This window comes from Giraffa tippelskirchi, chromosome 1 (assembly GCF_054371585.1).
Source record: "Giraffa tippelskirchi isolate mGirTip1 chromosome 1, T2T-mGirTip1v1.2.pri, whole genome shotgun sequence".
NCBI classification, from domain to species: domain Eukaryota; kingdom Metazoa; phylum Chordata; class Mammalia; order Artiodactyla; family Giraffidae; genus Giraffa; species Giraffa tippelskirchi.
Genome location: NC_137275.1, coordinates 25,490,525 through 25,516,391, shown reverse-complemented (window position 1 = coordinate 25,516,391; position 25,867 = coordinate 25,490,525). Strand labels below are relative to the sequence as shown.

General features: G+C 35.6%; 1 protein-coding gene across 31 annotated transcripts in view; it reads right to left on the bottom strand.

The window, feature by feature from the left end:
* Positions 1 to 2,560: 2,560 nt before the first annotated feature.
* G3BP2 (G3BP stress granule assembly factor 2) overlaps positions 2,561 to 25,867 on the bottom strand; it is an 87,147-nt gene continuing 63,840 nt past the window's right edge. For 8 of the 31 annotated variants that reach the window (XM_081586442.1, XM_081586363.1, XM_081586422.1 and 5 more), the window contains 10 exons: positions 20,526 to 20,644; positions 17,614 to 17,695; positions 16,744 to 16,917; positions 16,218 to 16,308; positions 15,393 to 15,495; positions 14,689 to 14,869; positions 9,156 to 9,258; positions 7,814 to 7,942; positions 6,362 to 6,480; positions 3,052 to 5,999 (listed from right to left, as the gene is read on the bottom strand). In XM_081586442.1, coding sequence (XP_081442568.1) covers positions 5,727 to 5,999; positions 6,362 to 6,480; positions 7,814 to 7,942; positions 9,156 to 9,258; positions 14,689 to 14,869; positions 15,393 to 15,495; positions 16,218 to 16,308; positions 16,744 to 16,917; positions 17,614 to 17,695; positions 20,526 to 20,620 — 1,350 coding nt within the window. In that variant the 5' untranslated portion in view covers positions 20,621 to 20,644 and the 3' untranslated portion in view covers positions 3,052 to 5,726. Of the gene's footprint in view, positions 2,752 to 3,051; positions 6,000 to 6,361; positions 6,481 to 7,789; positions 7,943 to 9,155; positions 9,259 to 13,612; positions 13,712 to 14,688; positions 14,870 to 15,392; positions 15,496 to 16,217; positions 16,309 to 16,743; positions 16,918 to 17,613; positions 17,746 to 20,475; positions 20,645 to 25,867 lie in introns of those variants that run through there. The other 23 variants (XM_081586209.1, XM_081586245.1, XM_081586267.1 and 20 more) reach the window with 7 other exon arrangements.

Genomic DNA, 25,867 nt, shown 5'->3' with positions numbered 1-25,867 from the left:
TCTACAATGGGCACAGCATGCTTTTGTGTGTTAAAACACAGTACATAAATCATTCTATGTACTGTTTTTGAAATTAAAAGGCACAAGTCAAAATTACACTCGCCTATACAGCTGCCTCTTTTTAGGTCCACTTCACATCAAAATCCAAGAGGGTTCCACCAGCACTCTTGCCTCCCCACCATGAAAGGCTAGTTTTAAAACACTCCACGTATCACTTTGCTTTTGTAGTTATGCAAGGGAACAACTTTGGATTCTTTGATACTACCTTTTTCCTCACAAAGACCTGGCTGTTTTAACCCACAAAGTCCTTCAAATTGTTTAGGTTTTTAACATGACTCTAGTCCAAGCTAGTACAACCACTCTACTACCATGGCTTCCTGAAATACAGCATCCTTTCACCCAAGTTACTTATTACTTACCTCCTTCATTTTGTTTACTCTGTAGCCAGATATTTCAAAATAGAATTACCATCCTGCCAAATAAACCTTCAACTTCCTATTGTTCTTATCATAAAGACCAACCTCCTCACTGTCGGCTTCCTAGTTTTTCCTCAAAAAAAAAAAAAAAAAAAAAAGGATGGAACCTGAGCTCCCCCCAGAAGTGGAAGCATGGAATCTTAACCACTGGACTGTGAGGGAAGTTCCCCTAGCTACCTTAAATATTCAACCACTGTTTCAGACCTTTTAACCTGAGAGCAGGGAACCTTGTTTTATTTCATCATTTATCAACAGTACCTAAAACACACCTGGCACTCAGCTCAATCGTTAATGAATTAAATAAGCCAGTGAAAGCTAATCAGAATAGCATGAACAAATCTTCCTGCATCCTGAAAAATGGACAGAAGGGAGACAAAGAGAAAATATTAAGCGTAACAGATGAGACTTCAAACATTTTTAGGTTAATAGAGATGTTCACTATCACAGAATTAGGTATGCAAACCACTTAGAGAAGCATGGCAGTTAGAAAACATTGCTTTGGACTTCGGAATTTTGAATTACCTAGGACTTCAAAGGGATCCCCTCGTAACTCAGTTGGTAAAGAATCTTCCTACATTGCAGGAGCCCCGGTCGGGAAGATCCCCTGGAGAAGGAAATGGCAACCCACTCCAGTATTCTTGCCTGGAGAATCCCATGGACAGGGGAGCCTGGCAGGCTACAGTTCATAGGTCACAAGAGTCAGACATGACTTAGCAACTAAACCACCACCAGAAATTTAAAAAGGGACAAGACAAAATAGGATTAAAAAAAGAAATGTTTGAAACATAGTTACCGGTAGACAGAAATTCAACTGTGTAAAAAAAAGTAACAGGTAACACTTACTCAACACCCCATACACTGTTTTAGGAGCTTCAAGTATTAACTCACTCTATCCTCACAATCCTAGTTACTCTACAAATGAGTTAAATAGGAGCACAGAAAATGGCTAACCACTGAATGGTGGAGATGCCATTCAAGGTCAGGCTGTCTTCAAAGCCCACCTCTTACCATCACACTACATGAAATTTACTGAATGGACAATATACTGAAGCTATGGTAATTCCTGGCCTAAATGAAACTATTCAGAGAAAACTTGCAGGAAAAGAGGCTGAAGACAGAAAGGGTAGGTGTGTGTGTAGTGGGCAGGAGGTGGTGGTTATGGGGTGATGAGTTTATTGTCATAAAACTGAAAGCATTCCAAGTAGGCAGTCAGCTTTATCAAAACTCTTAGGAGATCAAGGACAGAGTAGTAATCTTACTGTGAATGTTTAATTCTAAACTCTCACTTACAGTATTTCGCCCAGTATTCAGTAATGCTAAAAACCAATTTCATTTCCTATTCTTAAGTATAAGGTGTGGTTACATACTAAACACATTGGAAGATTTCAATTGTCAAAATACCTTTGAAACTGAAGAATTCTGACTTAAGTATGCAAATGGCTTTAAACAAACCTACTCATATATTTTATGAAGGGAAATCTCTTTCAGAACATAATGATACATAATTCATTTATCCAGTCATTTAAGATACTTTAGAATTCTGGCATTAAAATGATCAAGACAATAATTAGAAAGTCTTATGAAAACAGACTGAAAAGGAAAAAAAAAAATCAAGTCTTCACTGGAAGTTGAAATATAAATTATGATGAGCAAGTTATCCTAAAGAAAAAATATGAACATCTATTCATTACATTTTCATTTACTTGACACAAAGACTATATTATATAACAACTGAAATGAAACATCGTATGTGGTTCAACTTTCAAATATTTTGTTCTGTATTTCCTGGACCAAATGATATTTTACTCCTTCAAATTTGTTTTCAATACAGTATGGCACATATCCCTTCCGAAAAATGTTTTTCCATAGCCATAAAATTAAATGTAAAATTGAAGTGAGCTTAATAGACACTTAAAAAATCTTAAGTCTTACTTCCTAAAAGTACTTGAATAACAGTCTAGCTTTTCTCCAATACAAACTAGTAAAGATTGATTTATGGAATCTTCATACAGTGTTATAAATATATCAGGAAAAATTCACTTGTACTATCGCTATTAACAAAGTAAAAGTCTCAAGTTCTAAAATTACATATGCCTTATGATTTTATTTTTCATTTGAAGAATGTATTTGTTAACTATGACTGAATGATTCTTTTCCCTTTAAAATTCTTTTAAAGCTTCACAAATTTGTTCCAATTGCTGAACTGGTCATGTCCATAACTTCAGATCACCTCGATCTTCCCATCCTCTTTTCCTTCTGAGATGAAGTAGCAATCCTTTGGAAAACCCAAGATTATTAAAAATAAATAAATGTTTAGTAGTCTGCTTCTCACCTTCCTCACCACTTATTATTCTGGTCTAACATTCTTTACCAGCTATCTAACTGAACTGGGACTGATTTCAGTTCAAGTAATTATGTTCAAGTCTTACTTAAATAATTTATGTATCAAATTTCACAAATAATAATCAGTTGATTTTAGAACAATTCCTTATTTTACTGAGGCTGTGTGAAATGCAACTGGTAGAAAATATTTTGGAACACAAACCTACAGATTAAATTAGGGACATAGATAAAATGCTGCAGACATCAGTAGTTTATTGTTTTAGTCCAAACACATTCAAAATGGAAACTCAAAGAATACTTTCCACCTGAAACAGTTAAACTAGATGCTACTAGCATATAATGCTTAACACATTACAGCAATAAAGATGGTAATCCATTGTCTTCTATACCTACTAAAGCCAAGATGGTAAAGCCAATTTGGTTGCAATAGTGTCATAAGGATAGAATAGAATATTACCATCCAAAAAATAAAAACAAACAAACAACAACAATAAAAAAAAAACAGCAAATAACAGTTATGGTAGATGAATATTTTTACTCTGGTTCACTGAAAAGGGGACAAAATGTTAAAAGTCCACAGTACTGCAGGTGAACAATCACCATGTAAACTTCTCCATGTGATGTTTTAATGTTTTATTCATGGTATGTAAAGACTGAAGCTGAATGGCTCTTTAATTTTCTATTACACTTAACATTTATCATTACTTTTGGTGCCAGAACAGTTTTCATGGGTGGTAGGGCAATATCTTGGATTGAAAATTTTATATATATATATATCAAATGAAGGAGAAAGAAATGAAAGAGGAACAATAGGCTATAAAAAAAAAAAAACACACTGACAAGAAACCACTTATTTAAAAGCAGTTTGAATAAAAGCTTCAAAACTCAAAAGTAATTTTCTTGTAAGAACTTCAAGTACTATACATTAGAAAGCGTAAATATATTTCAAACAGGAAAAAAAATTCTTAAGCCCCCCCAAAATGGAAACTGAGAGATCTGTGTCCCCAAAATATATGCAATAGTGCAAGACTTTTCCTCGAACATGGAAGACCTCATTCAAGGGGGGGAAAAAGGGATAGGCTTAATTTTACTTACATTGCCCGGTACATGAAAAACAAAATATGTGCATCATTTGCTAGTTTACTAAATAGCAAACAGTTTAGTAATTAAGAAACAGTTTGCTATTATGTCAAGTGCATTTTTTGTTTGCTTTTACTAAGACAGAATGGAGAAGTCTTCCATGCTACAAGCAGCTTTAAGTGGTCACACTTATTTACCCCACTCCTGGCCTGAAACATCAGAAACTGGTAGGTACCAAATACTCCAAGCATAAAATCAGATATCCTTTGTCGTATTTGTGGTTTACCGGAACTTGCTATAAAGACAGACAATAATCCAGCAGCTACAAACTTTGCTCACAGAATCGTTTAGAGATTCATGTAAAAATAAAAGATGTCGTCCCAGACTTAAATTCAGAGCCACTCAGGTGCTGACATCAGGTCAAGAATTGTGCAAAATGAATGACAGTTCCCTGCCCCCCCAAATAGAAAATGCAAACACTTAAGAGCTGCTGTTCTTTTCTCTGAAAATTGCAGTATCCTCACTTCAGGTTTACGTGCCATTTACGGAATCTGACTGCTTTTAAAAGGTCACTAAAAACGTACATCAAGTTAACTGACTTTTCCAAGCACCTCTCAAGTGATACGCTTCAACGTTCACCTTCAGGCTAAAAGAAAAGTCAACAAGAGACTGACTCAAAAACTGACTTCCTCCTTCCCTCTCCCTCCCAAACACACAAGACTCCCTCCCACAGAGAACACAAAGTTGTTAACTGAAGAACAAGGTAAATAATATACTAGTCAGTTTTACTGATTTTAAAGATACTGCAATTTTTATATACTTCAATGATTTCTCAACATTTTGCAGCTGTTTGGCTTTGCAGCACAGCAATTTATACACTATACTGTACAAAATTACCAGCAAGACTGGAATGATGTATTAATAGAAGGCACCATCATGCGTATTACATTACCAGAGAACAAAAATACAGTAAAGACAATTTTCACTGTACACAGCTTAAAGAAAGGAAAAGGGGGAGGAGGAGTGTGTTGAGCAGCCAGCCATCCCTGTACTGAAGAGGGGCAGGTAGAAAAAAACCTTAGATATGGAGCTACTAAATCTGGTCTAACATTCAAGACCATAGCATTTGAAGTTCTCATCTTTGTTATTTAGTTCGTAACTAAATGACTTCCTTCTGGAATATATTTGTAGTCTTGTTAAGGTTTATGTGTACACACGCTGGTCACAGCAAGCAGGTAAAAATGCCCTCATCATTTCACGAACTATGCTCTACTGGAAAAAAAGATGAAAGATTTTTTTCCCCTGTTGCCTCCTGTTGCAGATGTCAAGGTTAATGAGTTCAGAGTACCCATTAGTGCATTCTGATGAGTGCATAACAAGTTTCTGTTGGTTTGTATTTTTGGGGGGAGCCAAGAAAAAAAGGCAAGATTCTCCAATTGCACAAATTGCACTATTTGTGTTTCCAACAATAGGCAGAAACAGTAACACTTAAACAAAATGTGCAGCAGAGGATTTTTTTGACTCAAAGGACCTGAATTCAGTTGGGCATGTCCTTTTAAGTTCATTTTGTTGTAGATAGTTTAAGATATGGTCATTTCTCAGTCCTTAATTCTCAAAGTCTAGATTTATAAATTAACAATGCAAATCCTGTTGTAAAACTGGGGAAATAATGTCCACCTCAATTTAACTGATAACCGAAAGATGCTTTTCACATCAAAGAAATGATCAAAAAGGCTGTGTCACATTCCAAAGCCAAAAAAAAAATTAACAAGAATGCAAACACGATGAATAATGTACCACTGCCAAGACTTTGCCAACAGTGGAGCCTCAGCGACGCTGTCCTGTGAAGCGGCCTTCCATCTGCCCAGCTCCTCTCCCAGAGCCAAGTTTCTGTGCCATGCCACCTCTCGGAGGGGGTCCTCTTCCGTCCCGGTCGCGCATCATTCCACCGCCCACTATTCCCCGGGGACCACCAGGACCTCGATCACTGCGCCTAATATCCCGGCGGTCATCACCACCACCTCGAGTTTCTCGCTCTCTGGCAGCTCTTGTCTTTTTCTCTTCCACATTTAAACGTACTTCCCCTCGAAACATAATTGGCTTTAAAAAGGAAGAAAAAAATGTACATGGGCAGGTTAGAAAGTAATAGTGATGTAAGAAATAGTGATTTTCTTACTTACAGAAGTAAGAAAATCCTAAAAGACAGAAAAACTTTTCATAAAATTCTCAATATGCAATCTATTCTCAATATCCAACCTTCTTTACCAGAGTAAATAATGAAACAAATTTATTTTAAAATGATCCATACCTCAAATTTTAAAACTACTAACACATCTTTATTCTTTGCATAAATACTATTTCATAGTAATCTATTTTTAACTGTACCATTAAAAAAAAGACTAATTCACATTAAATACAACAGGAATAATAAGGTATTCAATTATGCCCTTTAAGTCACTTACTTTTGCAATTAAGATTCTCTGAACTGGTTCAGAGTCATCAAAAACCACAAAACCAAAATTTGGAAGCTTTCCCCCAACACCCTTGGTATTGATGCGAAGTTCCACAACATTTCCAAAACCTGTGAAAATATACATTACACAAAGGGTAAAATATTTTAACAGAGTATTTTGAACTTTAACTGTTCAGAATGAAATACCTCATTCTTCCTGATCCATTTCAAAACACAACTTGCAAGCTGCTATACCCAGTGCACATTAAGGTACTTTCACTCTTACAGGTCATTCACTTAAGATGCCAACAACTAGCCTATTCTGTTGCTCTACGTCTTTATCAGTCCATTCAAAAGGAAAAGTTACCTATACATTTTAGACAATTTTATTTTCTATATTAGATTTGTATTTGCCAGATGAATCCCATTTCCAAATTTAAGACTGATTCAGCTCTTTCTTCTAACCTCTACAGAACCAGGTCAATCAACACTAAGTATAGTCACTGGGAAACATCTGATATAACCTTATACTCCTGATCAATTAAAGGTGACCAGTACCTAGAGATATACATACTATGTACGGAGGTAAATGTTTTTTTTTAAGTCATATTATGAAAAAAGTACTCTCCTCAGTGTAGAACATATATACAATAGAATACTGCTGCTGCTGCTAAGTCGCTTCAGTCGTGTCCGACTCTGTGCGACCCCATAGACAGCAGCCCACCAGGCTCCGCAACAGAATACTACTAAGCCATTAAAAAGAATCAAATAATTCCATCTGTAGGAACATGGGTGGACCTAGAGATTGCCATACTGAGTGAAGTAAGTCGGACTGAGAAGGAGAAATATCATATGACATAACACATGGAATTTAAAAAGAAATGAGACAAATGAACTTACTTATAAAACAGAAACAGACTCATAGAGAACAAACTTATTGGTGGTGGGGGGGCGGATAAAAAGGGAAGGGATAGTTAAGGGAGTTTGGGATCAACATGTACATGCTGCTATATTTAAAATGGATAACCAATAAGGACCTACTGTATAGCTACATGGAACTCTGCTCGATGTTATGTGGCAGCCTGGATGGGAAAGGAGCTTGAGTGAGTATATGAATGGCTGAGTTCCTTCACTGTTCACCTGAAACTATCACATTGTTAATCGGCTACACCTCAATACAAAATAAAGTTTAAAAAAATAAAAATGGGTAACTAACAAGGGGGAAGAGAAGTCTAACAAAAAAAAATTTTAAAAACTCTAGAAACTATAGCGACTCAAAATAGTTGTCAAAAATATTTGGCATTGCCATCAATTATCTGGAATATAATGTTATGTGAAAATCCTGATTATAACAGAATGCTTTCTCTGAAATGAAAGTCAAGAAGAATAAGTCTTATGATTAGAAAAAAAATTCTCTTCTCCTCCTGCTTAATTTTACCATAAAGCAAAGTAAACCACTTACTCATGAAGAACTCTTTTAGTTCATTTTCATCAATATCATGTGGCAAGTTACCAACAAAGAGTTGATGACTGTCTGGATAGCGAATTATTCTACGGTTGTCAGATTCATTCTGTTCAATATCTCCTCTGCCTGAGAAGAGGAACAAAGCAGATATTAAAGTTTACAATGTCATATAATAAACAACTAGTTCAAAGCAATGTAAGTTAAAAACCCCAACACTTGATATTCTTGTTTTAGTTTAATAAGATAATAAGCTCCTTTGAGTTGTACAACTGCCTATTATTAGTAGGTTAGTTAGAAAACAACATTACACTGAAGTGTTAACTGAGGGTATTGGCTAGATTGCTCAAGTCCCTTCTTCTAGATCTACTGGTCTGATCATGTGAAAGCCAAGTATCAGCAGTGTAAGTATTCCTCCTTAACCAAACTCTTGCAATCACCCAGGCACCAAACTGATTTCAGATAGTGAGATGTGTTTGTACTAAATATTTGTTTAGTACCTTGAAGTTCACAAATTAATCTTGTATAAAATATTGTTGTATAAAATTATAGCCAAATCAGTAAATTTAACAGCAATAATGTCATTTATATAACCTTTTATTCACCTTAGGGTGCTCATATATACATATATAAAATCTTATATGATCCTCCCACGAACACAAGGAACAGAATGAGGCATCTAAAGAAAGGCATCACACAGAAAAAAATCTGTGTAGTAACTAAATAGTTTAAGACAATATCACGATTCAAGGGTCTTACCCAAGATCACAAACTCAGTGACAAGGCTGGGGATTAAACCCCAGCTCCCATAACTTCTGGTTTAATAACACTTATTTTTTTATTAAAAAAGTATATTTTCTAAATATGATGTATACTATCTCCCACCTCCTCCCAAAAGTAATCTAAACATATTTACAGAATTCAAATAGAGGTTCTACATATATTGGCTAACAATGGAAACAAGTCAAAAATCATGGCAACTTACTTAATACCTAAGATAATCAAAATAAGAAGAATCAGGGTGTGCTTATTGTTTATCTGTGAAGAGATAAGAGTGCTAAATAAGAGAGTAGGTTATTGGCAGTTCAGTTTTGAATTCTTAGAACCAGCGACAATAACCAATGAAAATGTGTCTCAAAATTCTATTTTCAAAATACATGTCGAAAGTTAGTTGTTTTACCCAGGCTGTATATATATCAGGTTACTTTAGCCTTTAAGCAATTTGGTACTAAAAGGATTTGCATGTAAAATACATTATAATTAAAAAAAAATTTTTTCCAGTTCAGTTTTCTCTAATTTTTCAAGTGCTAACTGCTGAAGATCACAGGAGGGGCTGACTCACCTGGTCTTGGTCCTCTAGGAGGGAAACCAGGTCGTTCTCTAGGTCGTTGTTCACGCACACGAGGTGGCTGAGACTGAACTTCCGGTTTAGCTTCCACTCTAGGCTAAAATACAAGGGAAAAAAACACATTATAAAGAAACACATTCCACAGGAGAAAAACAACCAAACTAAAGCAACCAAGTCACCAGCAGGCATTATGGTAATTTTATGTCTAGAATATTTTTAATGTATGTCCTAAATATGTGAAACAAATTTTTATAAAGATATTCTGTACCAATCTAGGACTGTAGGGTAAATTTTCTCACTCTAGGTTATAATTCATAATAACCTGTTTTTTACAACCATATTTTTTTTAATAAAGTTGTATCCACATTGGGACAGTATAAAAGATACTGCTACAAACGTAAAAAAATGCAAGATGAGCCATTTCATGTAAATACATATACAAAATAAAAAGCCGTCTTTATCTTTGCAAGACAAGAATATATGATACATACTTCTAATTATCTAGTTTGCTGACCTTCAAATTTAGTGCTCAGCGATATCATATAAACCCCACATCATGAATAATTTTTTAAATCATATTTTGATAATTCAAAATATAAAATTTAGTATACTCTGGCACCTAAAAATACTACCTTAAAGTTAAGATGCACACAAAAAACAACATAGGAACGTGTTTATAGCATCTCAAACAAAGAAGTCCTTTAGCTCCCTGTTGTTCTTCCTTAGGTATGCATTTACTTAAGGACTGACCCCAACAATGTTTCTTAACTGTTTCTTGGGGGTGGTAGAAGTAGTAGATCATTTTAAGTTACCCTCCAAAAGTTTCTGCTAACTGCTAAATTAAACACATGTAATTAAATAACTATGTTAAAAACAAAATGACATCTCCATCTATTACCTTTTCCTTCATACATGCCATTTTCAGTATTTCCAATTTCTTCAGGCAGTCTATTGCCCAAATACTTATGGTCCAAGGAAGAGAGAAAACATATGCACCTTCAAAGAATGCTGAAAACACTCAGCAGGAGTATGGACAATGTGTTCTCAAGTCAGAAAACTAGCTATCTTTATGGCTGACGACCTCTGAGTACCTCAGCTCACGAGTGGCTCAAACTCTTTCATAGTTTATATAACTGGGATACTATAATTTACAAGGACAAATTTTGATACAAAGAGCTATGTTTCTTTCAAAAACAATTTATAGTTTCACCCACTGTAATCAAAAGCTTTATTATCTCCTATCCTTGCAGTCTTTAATAGCAGTCTGGAATAAATTTGCCTGTCTCACTCAGTTATTTTTCTTCTAGATTTCCTACTTCTCTCAAAATGAAGTTGCTCCCCATGTTCTAGAACTTCGCTAGCTAAAAAAAAATTTTCAATGTCTAACTCTTTCAGGTATTTAAATTATTTATGTGTATTTATTCCTACAAGGACCGTATCTTATTTCTACACCAGAAAAAGTACGAAGTACAGTGTTATTAGACACAGATGTTCAGTAACTAATGGTTCATTTAAAATTAAATTATATTTGGTTCTCTAATTCAAAACATGTAGAATGTTCTAGACTGACCAGGGAACCAACATCACAGCCCTGAGACCACTGCTATCTGTATTTAGAATTTAAGACTACATAATAATTTGACAGAAAATATGATGCCTGGAAAAGGCAGTTATTTAGAAATTTCAACTGAGGAGGGCAAGGCCTAAAAGCACAACTTGAACAGTATAAATATAAAACCTTATTAAAGAACAAATATTTTCTAAAGTTTGATGAAGCTAGTACTTAAGGAACAAAAATAGCAAATCACACTTTTTAATTTAAATATCTAGAAAAACCTCAATTCATTCCATCCAAGAAAAAGAATTCTAGCTGATTTAGATTCTTTTCAAAAGACTACTGAAACAAAAATAACTACAAGTAATAAAACAAAAAAGTTCTTATTATCCTTTAAGGATTTAATATTAAAAACACAAGTAAATAAGTTCCAACATCTTACAAATAACCCATACATGAATTTGGCAACTTTTTAGATATTTGATGATGTCAGTACAAGAAAAATATGAGACAAAAAAATTTTATCAATATTTCTTTCAATATATGTCAACTAAGCCAGCTGTGCACTTACAATTCTTCAGGATTAATTTCATGAAAACTTCTTGCTCCAAGGAGATAAAGTAACTAAGACAACCCACATACAACCTTCAGGGCCTGAAAATTAATTCCATGCAACCAGAAAAGTGTGCTCACATGACAAATTCCACAAATGAAAGCAAACAGACTATGAAATAAAAATGAAACCATCAAATCAACTCAGTAACAGCAGGTAAAACCACAACTAATGTGTACTTCAACCAAACAAAAGCTATTTAAATGAACTAATCAACTTCCAACAAATCTGCCAAGAAAATAACTACTTCTAAATTAATGCCTACTAATATTTTGGAATTAGATTTAATTCTTTTATTAATGTGTGCTAAGTCGCTTTAGTCATATCCGACTCTTTGCGACCCCATGAACTGGGACCCACCAGGCTCCTCTGTCCATGGCATTCTCCAGGCAAGAATACTGGAGTGGGTTGCCATTTCCTCCTCCAAGGGATCTTCCTGACCCAGGGATCGAACCTGCGTCTCTTGTGTCTCCTGCATTGGCAGGCAGGTTCTTTACTACTAGCACCACCTGGGAAGCCTTTTATTAATAATCTATGCTCAAAGTGTTAAGGAAATGGATACTATACCAAAGTGACAAAATAAAACTGAATGGTTTATTAAATCAAGAGGGAGGAAAACAATTATGAATCCATTCTTATACAGCTTAAGGAGATTAGAAAGTTATTTTAAAGTTTAAATTATAAATGTTTAAAATTTTGTCTTAGTAAGGAGATAGGTTATTAAAACACAATCCAGTCTCTTACCCTTTTTTTTTTTAAACTTAAAATTTTATTTCTCTAGACAAGAGGCTAGGATCTAATATAATGTAATACATAGACATGACTTAGATATAGCACTCCTCTTCTTTGATGTAAACACTCTTCTTCTTTGATGTAAACAGAGATACATTCCCCTCCAAGGGCTGAAGAAACCTACAGGCTTGCATGGGTATCCAACTGCATGAATTCGAAGCCCTACTATTTTATTTATAAAGCTGTCTGACCTTAGGTGGAAGTACTAGAGGTCTTAATTTACTTGTCTGTGAAACAGGAATAATAATAGTAACCATTTTCACAAGGTGGTTGTAGGGATTAGGTAAGAATAAATAAGTACTTTGCACAACGTGTGGTGCCATACTAAAGGCGTAATGGGCATTAGTTACTCTAACTGTTAACTAGCAGTAAGTTTAAAATAAATGTAGCCAACTCTCTGAAATTCAAGTAATAATCCAAAAGATTCCAAATACAAATGTGGTAAGAAATCAAGAATTCCAAAAGAAAATTCAGAAAATCACTTATTGAGTCTTCAGATGGGTAGAAAATTACAACCAGTACTTGGCAAATTAATTTTCTTCATTAAGACAGACTTCTAGTTTGTGATCTGAGGTAATTACTCAGTATTTCCTGAATATCTAGCTGAAAAAAAAAAAAAGAAAAGCTACCACAAGGCCATGTATTCTATTACATAGCTAATTATGTGTACCAACACCAGGTGGACTGCCTAATAATTACTAGCTCCTTTTGAAATCTCACAGTTTCAATGTTTAGAGCACAAAAAGAGGTGTATGAACACAATTTTATGTGCACTAACCATTTTACATGTAAATTTTATACCAGAATGAAGCTTGACGCAAAATGTAGGAGAAGTGCTGGACATCCTTTAACTGTGGCTATTTACTTTAGAATTTGGTTAACTCTAAAGTATATCTAATCAACACATTAGGTAGCCAGTGTCTTTATTTTTCAGTGTTTTTGAAAGTTCTGAGGTAAGTAAGATGACAAACAGACAAAAGGCAGAATACTAGAATGATCAGTTAAGGTGAACACTACAGTCATAAGTTGGTACAGGCTTCAATTAAACAGTATGAACCACTTACAGACTGAGAGCTTAGGCAGTGCATTTTTTTGGTTTTGTTTTCTGTTTAAAAAAATATATATAACAATGATTCTTTATAATGCCATACTACTTTGTGGCTTTCAAATTTCTTCCCTAAAATATTTTTGCTAAATGAAATTTTAAACTTATAAAAAGGAGTTTTTGGTTATTTTAAGAAGGCTTTTAAATGACAATATATATTGATAAAACTAACTAAATCTGTATTTCACACACCCATATCCCAAATACCACCTATGTAGATGATGAATGGAGATCTGGCATTTAAAGTGGGTGCAACTGACATTTAATACAGGTTTTTTGTATATGTAATCCATAATTTCTGATTGACTCACTTTAAAAAGTATGAAAAAGATAAGCAATTGGCAATGTAACAAGGATACAATCGGATGTGTTCACAGATGGGTTACCTGTGAGACTGGTGCTTTAACATGGGGTGGAATCCCAGAGGAGGAAACAGTGCCACTAGGAGGCAGGTTTTTACTGGTCACTGAAGCCCAGGAGAAAGCCTGCAGGAAATGCAACAGACCTAGACTACTAATCACGGAAAACCACCAACATTCCTACAGGGAAACGCCCAAATATATATTTTCTTTTCATTTCTAAACTATTGCTCTATATTGGAGGACTCCTAAAAACAAAGGCACACACACACATGCCAGTCTATGTGCCAGGTTTCAAAATCTCATTATGCAAGATTATGACTGTTTTGTCTCAACTACTAAATAAATCCACAAGCAAGTTCCTATATGCTCTAAGTAGATGAGCAAGTGGCAAGCAAAACCACTAACAACTACACATGCTAGAAAAATAAGAACCTAATAGAATCAATTTCTTTCCCCTTTTGGGGGGGAGATAAGGTGTTATGATGGCGCTAAGGGGAGAGAGGAAGGACAGAAAAGAAGAGAGTACTAGCTGGAAACTTTAACATTCACAAATAAAACAAGCAATCTCCTCCTCTCACTACCCAAATATACCTACTTTACAGAAAGATAAAAGATGTTTTAGGTAGGTTTAAACGAAACACTATGGGTTATCACTCATCTTTCCAAGACAGTTTGGTGTAGTAAGGAAACTGTTCCCATTTAAACCAGAAATAGCACACATACCACTTGTTTTAACAAGAGGCCAATTTGTTTTTAAGTTGGGAAGCTGCATGACTCCTGTTTGCATCCGTGTGTAGAGGACTTAATACAGAATGGAAGAGCAACTCTCGGTTTTAATACATGGACTCGAATAATTTCATGTATGGTACTAAACACTGCACACAGATAAGAATCAATCTTAACTTTTATTCTGAGGGGTGTTTTTTAGGGGGTGAAATACAATTTCCTCAGAATTACCAAAAAAGCCCCACAGCTTCTTTCATACACATAAAAAAAGCATAGTTTACTATTCAACAATTAACAGAACAAAGGTCATGCTTCATTAATGGCACCGTAAGAAAGCGTGATGTTACGGGTCTAAAGAGTTCCTTTGATCTAACCTTTGGTGGTTCCTGTGGCAGAGAAACAGGTTCAGCAGGCGGAGGAGAAGCAGACTTCTCCTCTAACTCTTCCAAGTTCTTCTCCTCCACTGGCGGTTTCAGCTCTTCAGTCTTTGTTTCAGATTCTGGCTCAGGTTCAGGTTCATGCGAGGATTCTTCTAAAGGCTCCTCTATGCCATTGCTACAATAAAATATTTCATTCACTTTTCAGTAGGAGTGAAATGATCAACTCAAATAGGAGAGAATTCAGCATTTCTCTAATGAGCAGAACAAGTAATATACACTGTTTTGAAGCAAAGTTCACTAAGAACCAGAAGGCAGAAGGAACAATACTCTCAAGCAGCATTTCTTTAACCTAAATGTAAAAACTGGATTATTAAACATGTTCACTTTATCACTATTAGGAAATAAGGAATAAGGAAAACCTATTATTTAAAAAACAAAATGCCTACTCTGTGTTGTCCCAAACAGTATACATTATCAGCAAGTGATTAGTTTTAGGCCAAACCAACTTCAAATTTTTGAATTAAATGTTTAAGAATGCTTTCCAAATTTCTTGCATATGCATGGTAAACACTCAGGCACTGGCTACATAGCTTTATCAAGAATTTACTTTCAGCAACAATTCTAGGAACAAAAACCACTTGCAGCTACATGATATGAATAGTTTAGGCCAAATTTAGCTTTGCAAGCACTATTCTTACGTCACAGGGTGAGCTTCATAGTAACCACTGTTAGCATTTTCCTGCACAGGTTCTGGAGATGGTTGTCTTTCCTCTTGTTCTTCCTCTACTTCATCTTCTGATTCTGACAACACATAATACACCACATCTCTTTTTAAGAGGCTTAATACACTATTTTGTATATGTATTTTTTATGTTCAAAGAAATCATAAAATATTTTTAAAATAGCGTATTTCTTGAAAGTACAAAGGCACTTAATATTCCTTATTTCTTAAAAAAGAGCAGGCAAGATGAAGTTTGGAATTACGCTCTTTTTTAAAAAGATCTATTAGTAAGAAAAGGAAAGGGTAGGAAAAAATGGTATTAAAGTCATAACTCAGTTTCCTTTGTCACATTAATTCAATGAAGCAATAATGACAGAGAATCGGAAACAAGCTGATGTATATCAACAGAAGATTAAATAATTATGGTATAGACAAAAAAATATCAACAGCCAACAAAGATACATTAGATGAAAAAAGGCCTAGCTTTGAATCAGCTACTTCCACTTTTAGGAAAGTATCAGTTGATATAGAATACAACATAATTCTGTAGTAAGCACCAAATTCTTGGGTTATCTATAGAGAATGAGATTGAGGGAGATTTTTTTTCACTTTCTGTGTATGACTTTTATATAATTTCATATAAAGAACATCTGTTTTTTAAACAAACAAACAAAAAAGAACAAAAAAGAGAAAAGGGGCTTTGACTCAGTTACAAAGTCAAATTTCTCTAAGTTTCACACTTTCCATGTCATTAAAGAGCACTGGTACCAACAAAATCCTTGTATCTTGAAAGTAACCTCACCTTCATCAAGTTCTGGTTCAGAATCACCAAATACTTCATCTTCATAACGAAACATATCATTGTGAACATAAAACTTATTTGGAACAGATCCCTATAAAAAAAAAAAATCCAAATACTCCGTAAATACCCATAAACGTGGTATGACATAAAGAGAATAAAGCTTTTATTTTAATACCGAAATAACAGACTAAACATAATGTTCCAAAGCTGAACATGCTATAATGTTAATATAAAGAAAATCACAGAATGCTTGAACTCAAGAAATGACTACTTTCAAACTATTAAATAATACATTTTTAATATTATTTCTGTAATCATCTGTTTGCACATTTGTATCAGGATCTCATTTTTTCTGCTAAATAGTCAAAGCACAGAAAGTTCAAATAAACGAACAGGTCCAACACAGATTTCAAAAACAGCTACATGCATACCTATACCTGTAAGAGGAAACTCTAGCCACTTCAAGCAACTAGTTAACAGCAAAATGAAATCACATAAATGAAAATTAATTGAAACGAAAACTTACTTCAGGAGCCAGAACAAAGGTTTGCATAAACTTCCTCTCTGGTTGTCCACTGTTAGACAGCAAACCCATGACCTGGACCACTACTCCATCACTCAAGGTTGCATGAGCATCCACATGACGAATTTTAGTATGACATTCGCTGAAGTTCAGAGATAATACTTTGTGGTGTATATCCTTTATTAGGAGAAAGTAGGGAGGAAATACAAACTCATGATATTACATTACCTTTTTAATACTAAGTTACCTATTCAATACTACTGACTTCCACCAATTTCCTCACAACTCTAGAATACTAACTACTTTATCTCTCTGCCTCATTTGAATCCATTCCACCATGCTATGCATTACTGACAGACTCATGTTCCATAAACTATGTTGACCTCACACGTGGTTTTCATTTACTGCTTGTCTGCATTTCTTCTTTCAATTTCCTCTTGTTGGTAAGGCCAATCTTATAATCCAGAGACTAGCTGAAATCCCACATCCTCTACAAAGTCATAAGGAATAGACTTCTATTCATTCCTGTAACATAAGGTTTAGCCCACATTTCTATAAATGGTATACACTATCTCAACTGTTTCAGGTATAAAGTACACCAGTGATATAAAAATGTCCCATTTTCTCTTTTGTATCCATGCCAATGTTAATACTGTGCTTCCTACAAAATCAATGTTTATAAGAACTCAAAGCACATTTGACAAGTATTGTAACATAAATTTTAGCATAGCTAACTGACCACACTCAAGAAGAAATCCATGGGCACAAGAAAGCTATTTTCCAAATGTCTAACTTAAATAAAATAATCTTAAACAAGTTAATAAGTTTAAATAAGTTAAAATAATCTTAAATGTATATTAAATTGACACTTACATTTTGGCCATAAACAGCCTCCTGGGGCTTTCCACTAGCATCTACTCCACCATGAACATAAGAAGAATTCCTGCCATAAAACCTGTAAAAGCATTGATAATGATTAACATTCAGTTATGAAGAGAAAGCAGTCTAAGAGGTAGTTGAGTCCTGGTATTAAGCAGAGCTAGTTTCCAGGTCTGGCTCTGTCACTCATTAGCTGTGTAACCCTGAGACCTGCAGTCTTTCAAGTTCACTTTCCTTGGTAACATGGAACCAGAGTAACTTCCCCACAGAGTTACTGAAAGGATTAAATGAGCAATGACATAGAATTCTCAGTGTGCCTGGCTATTAGTTATACTGTCTTCAGCTATTCTCTTCTTACTGTATCTATATGCTGTTAAGTGGGAAAATGAGACATTCAAAATACGTTCTAAACACTGATGCTGCTATTATTTACCCATTTTTGTCAAATAATTCAGTTATTTAGATCTGTTTGGAATCAGAAACTATTTAACATTCATTCTACTAAGAATTCCAAATGACTACTAATTCCAAAGGCTAAAGTTAAAAGTTTAGATTTAAATTAATTGAAATAATTCAGAGATCAACTTTAAAAAATATATATATATTATTTCAGCATCTAATTTCTCAGTATTTTTATACTGCTCTTAAGTACATGATAAATTAGTGTTTCTCTGGTATTACATAAAGCAACTAGGAGATCTTCCTAAATTAAGGTTATCAAATATGCAAAATTAATTTTTTCATAAAGAGAGCTCAGCTCCTATTGCAATAAAACATGGAAGACTTCCTCTATGACAACTTTTTCAGTGCACTACGCATGTATTGATTCATTCTAGTCTCCTAACAACCTCAGGACTAATGTAAGTGCTGTTATCTAAATGAACAAACTGAAGTTCAGAAAAGGTTAAATTAACTCCTCAGATGTTACACACCTATCAAGTCAGAGCAGCTGGCTCCAGAGCCCATGCTTTTAACCACTACCCATATTTTTTTTTATATTTACACTGTTCTCTCTCATGTACTACTGGCAAGCATGTATACAGTTATCATTTGGGCAATTTGGCTGTTAAGTGTGCATAAGAAAAGCTTTAGAGAAAAACATACCTTTCATTTAACAATTCTATTTCTAGGAAGTTATCCTAAGAAAACAACTAGAAAGATGCCCCAAAATGCACGTTTAAGGATATGCACTACAGTGTTAGTAATTGAAAAATTTATTAATAGGGAAATCTGCTATACAAGCTAAATATAAAACAGAAGTCTGTGCTGTTACCTGAAATTATGGTAGAGAGTCTTGTTTTTCCTTGTTATAAAAAGAAAAAGTTAAAAATGCTAATGCCTACACTGTGAAGACAAAATTTCAGATAATGAAAAGCCTTAAGAATTTCATTCTCTGGCATTGAGACATGTGTATTGTCATATGTGAAACAGAGCACCATTCCATGTTCGATGCATGTGACAAGGGCTCAGGGCCGGGGCAATGGGATGATCCAGAAGGATGAGAGGGGGAGGGAGGTGGGTGGGGGGTCCGGGAAGGGGAACACATGTAAACCCATGGCTGATTCTTGTCAATGTATGGCAAAAACTATTACAATATTGTAAAGTAATTAGCCCCCAACTAAAATAAATAAATTTATAAAAAATAAAAAAATTAAAAAAAAAAAAAAAAAAAAAAAACAGATGTTTATTAATATATTTATATGAGCTACATGCATTTATAGACCATCCTTCCATTCTCTGTCCCCAATAATTTCTAATAGTAATAATAATAAAAGAAGAAAAAGAGGAAAATATTACCACCTTCTGTAATTTTTTTCTACTTTTTGAAACTCTTCCAAGCATAATTTTTGTAGAGATAATAAAACATTTGGTGAGGAAAGACAAAAAAAAAAAAAAAAAAAAAAAAAAAGAATTTCATTCTCCCTCAAACTCACATATACTGTGTCAACAGGAATGTTTTTATTTTTATAATCAGAAAAATGTATAGTTACTGATTCTTTTTTGGGGGGGCAGTGTTAGTTATCTAAAAATGTCTCCTGGAATAACATAGGGAATATTACACACATGCTTAACAATGTCAGGGCACAATGCAAAATAGAACTTTAGAATGTCCCAGCACATTTATAAAGAGAACCTATATATAAAAGAGAAAAGTCCTTTAACAGTCTTTCCCATGCGAAGCGGCAATGACATACTTATCCTTAACTCATCTGGCTAGCGTGTTCTACAACAAACGCTGGCAAAGCCTAATCCTTATAAAGGTCTCACTTATCTTCGACCTACTAAAAAATACACCAGGTAGAACAAAAATTATAAATACTACCCATAATATAGATCAATTTCATTTCAATCTCTGGAAAAAAATAAGCTTATACATGTCTTGCCAAAATAGTAAACAAGGCTACTGTTGCTGTCTCACAAAGAAATATTTTCTTGTGATTCAATCTGAAGGAATTTTCACAAATGAAATCAATTAACTGATTCATTTCCTAACACTGCTACAGAGAACTTTTAAAAATTACACAAAAACCAAATGAAACAACTTAACCTGTGATTTCAATCAAGACTAGAACCCATAAGTTGGTCAAGTCTGTGGGTTAAAAAAAAAAAGAAAGAAAGAAACATAAAATACCAGACTATGTGATTGTATATGTGTAAGTGTGTGTACAGATGTGAATGTGTTATATAATGGAATCTGGTAAGAAGTGTTTTTCTTACTGTGGATTTCATTCAAGGAGGAAACTTGAAAAAGATGGGTTTTATGCCATCAGATTGTTAAAATATTGGGTGAGCTTTGTAAAGATACTTGTTAGGACGTGAGGAGACAAGAAAGACAAAATTTATATGTACTCATACTCAAGAAAATAAAAGTAAATAAAATAGTAAGTAATCCAATTAAAGTTTACCTGTGTAAATATTCTGGAGCTTTATTCAGCAAAGTATAATATTGCCTCACAAACTCCCGCCCTACAAGCAGCGGACTGGGCTTCTCCATAACCATTTCTTTGCTGCACAATGTCAAATACTAGGGAAGCAAACATAAGAATAATAACTCTTAAAAGTCATCTTTGTCAAATACCATGAAGTAAATTTTCTTAGCCATTCAAATGAAAACAAAATATCACATATTAAACAGTAACAGTAAAATAATAAATTCCCAATAACTACTTATAACCTCCAACATTTGCCATTTCCTCTGTCTCCATGTCTCTATTTCTTGATCTCTCTATGTCTCAATACAAGGGGAAGTGGCATGTCCAGTGCTGTCTCAGACGAGGTGGCACCATAATAAAGTCTTTTTACTTTTACTATTCTTCCTTTGGGGAACATTATCTCCTACATTCTTAGATTCTAATGGTTATTTTTGAAAACTATAGACAGAGGGCACAACTCGGGACTTGGGAGATTACACTTATAGACAGTACTAGCTTTTGTCTTCTTTATAGAATACTCTCTCCTTCTAGGGATTAATTTCACTGTTTCAAAATCATAATAATTACCATTAAAAATCAGCAATACTCTAAATACTCAGATAACGGTGTTTCACTTTTAGTGTATGTCTTTTCAACCTTTCTTGCTATTAATTATCTAACTACATGTCAAGCACTGTTCATAGTAAGTGGGCTACCTCAGTGAACAGGACTCTAGCCCTCGGAGTTTATAATCTATCATGGAATACAGACAAGCAAACAGGGAAGAGAATGGGTTAGGTGAGACCTAAACGTATCTCTTAAGCCTCAACTCTCAAAGATAAACAAGTAAAAAATAAAAATAGAAACATAATTTTTCATCATTTAAAGTAAGTAATTTATGTCTATAGCCCTCCAAACAGTAAAAGTCATAACATTAGGAATTAAGAGAAATGGGAGGAAAAAAGAGAAAATATGAGTATCACTAGTTTAAATACACATATATACACACGTTTGTGTGTGTGAAACTACAGGGCAAATCAAGATACAGTTTAAATCCCTGTTAACAAAAAAACTTCAACGTGGGTTTTTTTGCTGCACTAAACTTGCTGGATCTTAGCTCCCTGTCAAGGATCAAACTCAAGCCCTCAGCAGTGAAAGCAAAAAGTCTTAACCACTGGACTGCCAGGGAATTCCCTCAAAGTAGATCCCCTTTTAAAAAACTTCACAAGATAGCCCACCATTATCATTACAACTGTGATGCTTTTTAATAAAAATCAGATACCAGCCATAAAGGAGCCTACAGATAAAACTCTATTAAATAATCCTGGTGACTCCCAACTCAATTTTTACATAATGCTGTATTAGGTTCCCTGTTTCTCCTTTTGCGATTGTCTTGAAACTCTCAGTTGATAGTAAAAAAAAAAAAAAATCTTTTATATTTTTATATAATGCCTAACTGCTTCCAGTGCCAGGGTCTGGGGAGAGGGGCAGCGGCAAGAAGTCCTTCAAGCAGCCGAAGAAGCAGGCAAAGGAGATGGAAGAGGAAGGTAAGGCTTTCAAGCAGTAACAAAGAGGAGCAGAGAAGCTGGAGGAGCTAAAAGCTAAGGCCATGCGGAAGGCGCCCCGGGCCACAGGCAGAATTTGGAAATCTGGCCAAAAGCTGTTCTTTATGCCTCAGGTGATGGTAATCCTAACTTCCACTACCGTTTAAACAATGCATTCTCTTCCATAACATTTTTTTGCCACCTACAGCTAGAATAAAAGGCTTCCCTGGTGGCTCAGTGGTAAAGAATCCATGTGCCAATGCAGGAGTAGTGGGTTTAATCCCTGAGCCAGGAAGATCCACTGGAGAAGGAAATGGCAACCCATTCCAGTATTCTTGTCTGGGAAATCCAAACCCCACGGACAGAGGGGCCTGGGCTACAGTCCATGGGCTCACAAAAGAGTTGGACATGACTTTGCGACTAAACAACAACAAATAAGCTAGAATAAAGTGCTGTCTTGGAGCCCGTGGCATATTCAAGAAGAGAAATGTTCACACAGTGGCTTATCCCTTCAGTTCTCCCTTAGTCACTTCTATCGTAGTTGTGAGGTCAAAGTAAACCCAGCCTAGAATCTAGGCAGTCTGTTCTTCAATCTTTGCTCTACCTTAAATTTTGCGCCACCCACAATTAAATCAACTCATTAAAAAAAAAAGTTAACACATAAAGCAAAATTAGACACAGTCATTTCAGGTGCCATTAGTTTCCCCCAAACCTAAAAACCTCCAGCAATAAGGATTAACAAAGCCTGGTGCATAGAGAGACTTATTTGCTATGTTTAAAAAAATGAAGCAGGGACTTCCCTGATGGCCCAATGTTTGAGAATCCACCTTGCAATGCAGGGGGATAGGGTTGATCCCTGGTTGGGAACTAAGATCTCACCTGTCACAGAGCAACTAAGCCCGAGCACTGCAACCACTGGGCCCATGCACCACAACTAGAAAGCCCAAGCACCACAAGGAAAGCTCCTCTCTGACACAATGAAGACACAGGCAAATAAACACTCTTAAAAAATAATGAAGAAAAAAATAGTATTTTTATTAAGAATGATAGGCAAGGTTAAGGAACAGGAGATTTATCTAGTAAAATTCTATAAAACAACAAAAACATGGAAATTATGAACATTTAAACCTACTGTTAACAACTGATGTTAAGCTGTGGCAAAATACTAACACCCTCTGAATAAAATATTATGTACAAAACAGTTTTGTTCAAAGGTCAATGACAAAAAACGCTATTAGGTATTGTTTCTGAGTTTGGGGATTCTCATTTTCCCTTTTCTTCTCTACTTCCAGATTTTCTTCAGTGAGACTTTGTTACTTATCCCAATTTCCCATCACATTTATAAAATACACATTCACCTGCCATTTTTGTCACCTACCTATAACCAAAGTAAAAAAAAAAAGTATCACACAAATCAACAAAGAAAGGTCAAAATACACTGGAGTTTTTGTAACAAAGTTCAAGAGAGGCTTCACATTGCCCACTACCTTTACAGTCACTAAAGTTGATGGCCATGAAGCCATGGAATCATCAATTTAGATCAGAGAGACAGGCAAAGGAAACTGGCAGTGGGGGTAACTTTTTACTTGATTACTCAATAAATTACACTTATTCAAAAAGAGATAACCTGAAAAGTGAACTTCGAATGGGGAATGAGATAGAGCAGGCGACTTCACTTTCACTTTTCACTTTCATGCATTGGAGAAAGAAATGGCAACCCACTCGTGTTCTTGCCTGGAGAACCCCAGGGACGGCGGAGCCTGGTGGGCTGCTGTCTATGGGGTCGCAGAGTCGGACACGACTGAAGCGACTTAGCAGCAGCAGCAACCTGGTAAAAGCCTAAATAAAGAGCTATACATAAGAGGCTGTGCAGAGTAGTTTTTAAAAGTTACAGGTGTACTCCCACAGGGAACAGATAAAATGAAATGAAGATGTTACACAGAGGATGGTGTTCCAATTAAATACACTGACTTAAACGGACTCAATTTAGAGGGCTAAAATACAATTAGACTGATGGGAAATCAACTACATTAACCAGAAAGTAAGAAGTATGGAGGGGAGGGGTATGGAAAGCAACCTCACTCTATTTTTAACAATAGGTTAATTTATGCATTCTACACAAACAACAAGGGAAGCTACAAGGGCTTCCTTTGTAGCTCAGTCGGTCAAGAATCTGCCTGCAGCGCAGGAGACCCTGGTTCAATCCCTGGGTCGGGAAGATGCCCTGGAGAAGGAAATGGCAACCCACTCCAATATTGTCTGGAAAAATCTAATGGATACAGGAGCCTGGTGGGCTGCAGTCCATAGGGTCGCAAAGAATTGGGAACTACTGAGCAACTAACACTTACACTTACCTACACAAACAACCGCCATCTTTCAGTTTTCTCCCCTGGAGTGGGGAAATGTATTCACAGAAAAGAACCCAAGTCATAGGCAAGAAATTTATGGGATTTGGGTCCTTCCACTCATGTTTGTATAATGTAAACCCTGAAGATGAAAGTAAGGAAAGGGTTTTAACTAAGGCCATGAAAAAGTCTTAACCTTTTGAGATGGTGATTTCTCAACTCACAAATCAAGAAGTGATCTTTAGTCAAGCCTACAAGACAAGCAAGAGAGTTCCAGAAAAACATCTATTTCTGCTTTATTGACTATGCCAAAGCCTTTGACTGTGTAGATCACAATAAACTGTGGAAAATTCTGAAAGAGATGGGAATACCAGACCATCTGACCTGTCTCTTGAGACACCTGTATGCAGGTCAGGAAGCAACAGTTAGAACTGGACATGGAACAACAGACTGGTTCCAAATAGGAAAAGGAGGACATCAAGGCTGTATATTGTCACCCTGCTTATTTAACTTATATGCAGAGTACATCATGAGAAATGCTGGGCTGGAAGAAACACAAGCTGGAATCAACATTGCTGGGAGAAATATCAATAACCTCAGATATGCAGATGACATCACCTTTATGGCAGAAAGTGAAGAAGAACTAAGAGCCTCTTGATGAAAGTGAAAGAGGAGGGTGAAAAAGTTGGCTTAAAACTCAACATTCAGAAAACTAAGATCATGGCATCTGGTCCCATCACTCCATGAGAAATAGATGGGGAAACAGTGGAAATAGTGTCAGACTTTATTTTTGGGGGGCTCCAAAATCACTGCAAATGGTGATTGCAGCCATGAAATTAAAAGACGCTTACTCCTTGGAAGGGAGGTTATGACCAACCTAGATAGCAAATTTAAAAGCAGCGACATTTCTTGGCCAACAAAGGTCCATCTAGTCAAGGCTATGGTTTTTCCAGTGGTCATGTATGGATGTGAGAGTTGGATGGTGAAGAAAGCTGAGCACCTAAGAATTGATGCTTTTGAACTGTGGTGTTGGAGAAGACTCTTGAGAGTCCCTTGGACTGCAAGAAGATCCAACCTGTCCATCATAAAGGGTGGACGGGTTCATTGGATGTTCATTGGAAGGACTGATGTTGAAGCTGGAACTCCAATACTTTGGCCACCTCGTGTGAAGAGCTGACTCATTGGAAAAGACCCTGATGCTGGGAAAGATTGAGAGCAGGAGGAGAAAGGGATGACAGAGGATGAGATGGCTGGATGGCACCACCAACTCAATGGACATGGGTTTGGGTAGACTCCAGGAGTTGGTGATGGACAGGGAGGCCTGGCGTGCTGCGATTCATGGGGTCGCAAAGAGTCGGACACAACTGAGCGACTGAACTGAACTGAACAAGACTATATAGTTCCACAAAGATAGCCCAAGATTTAAGAACACTTATGTACAAAAAGA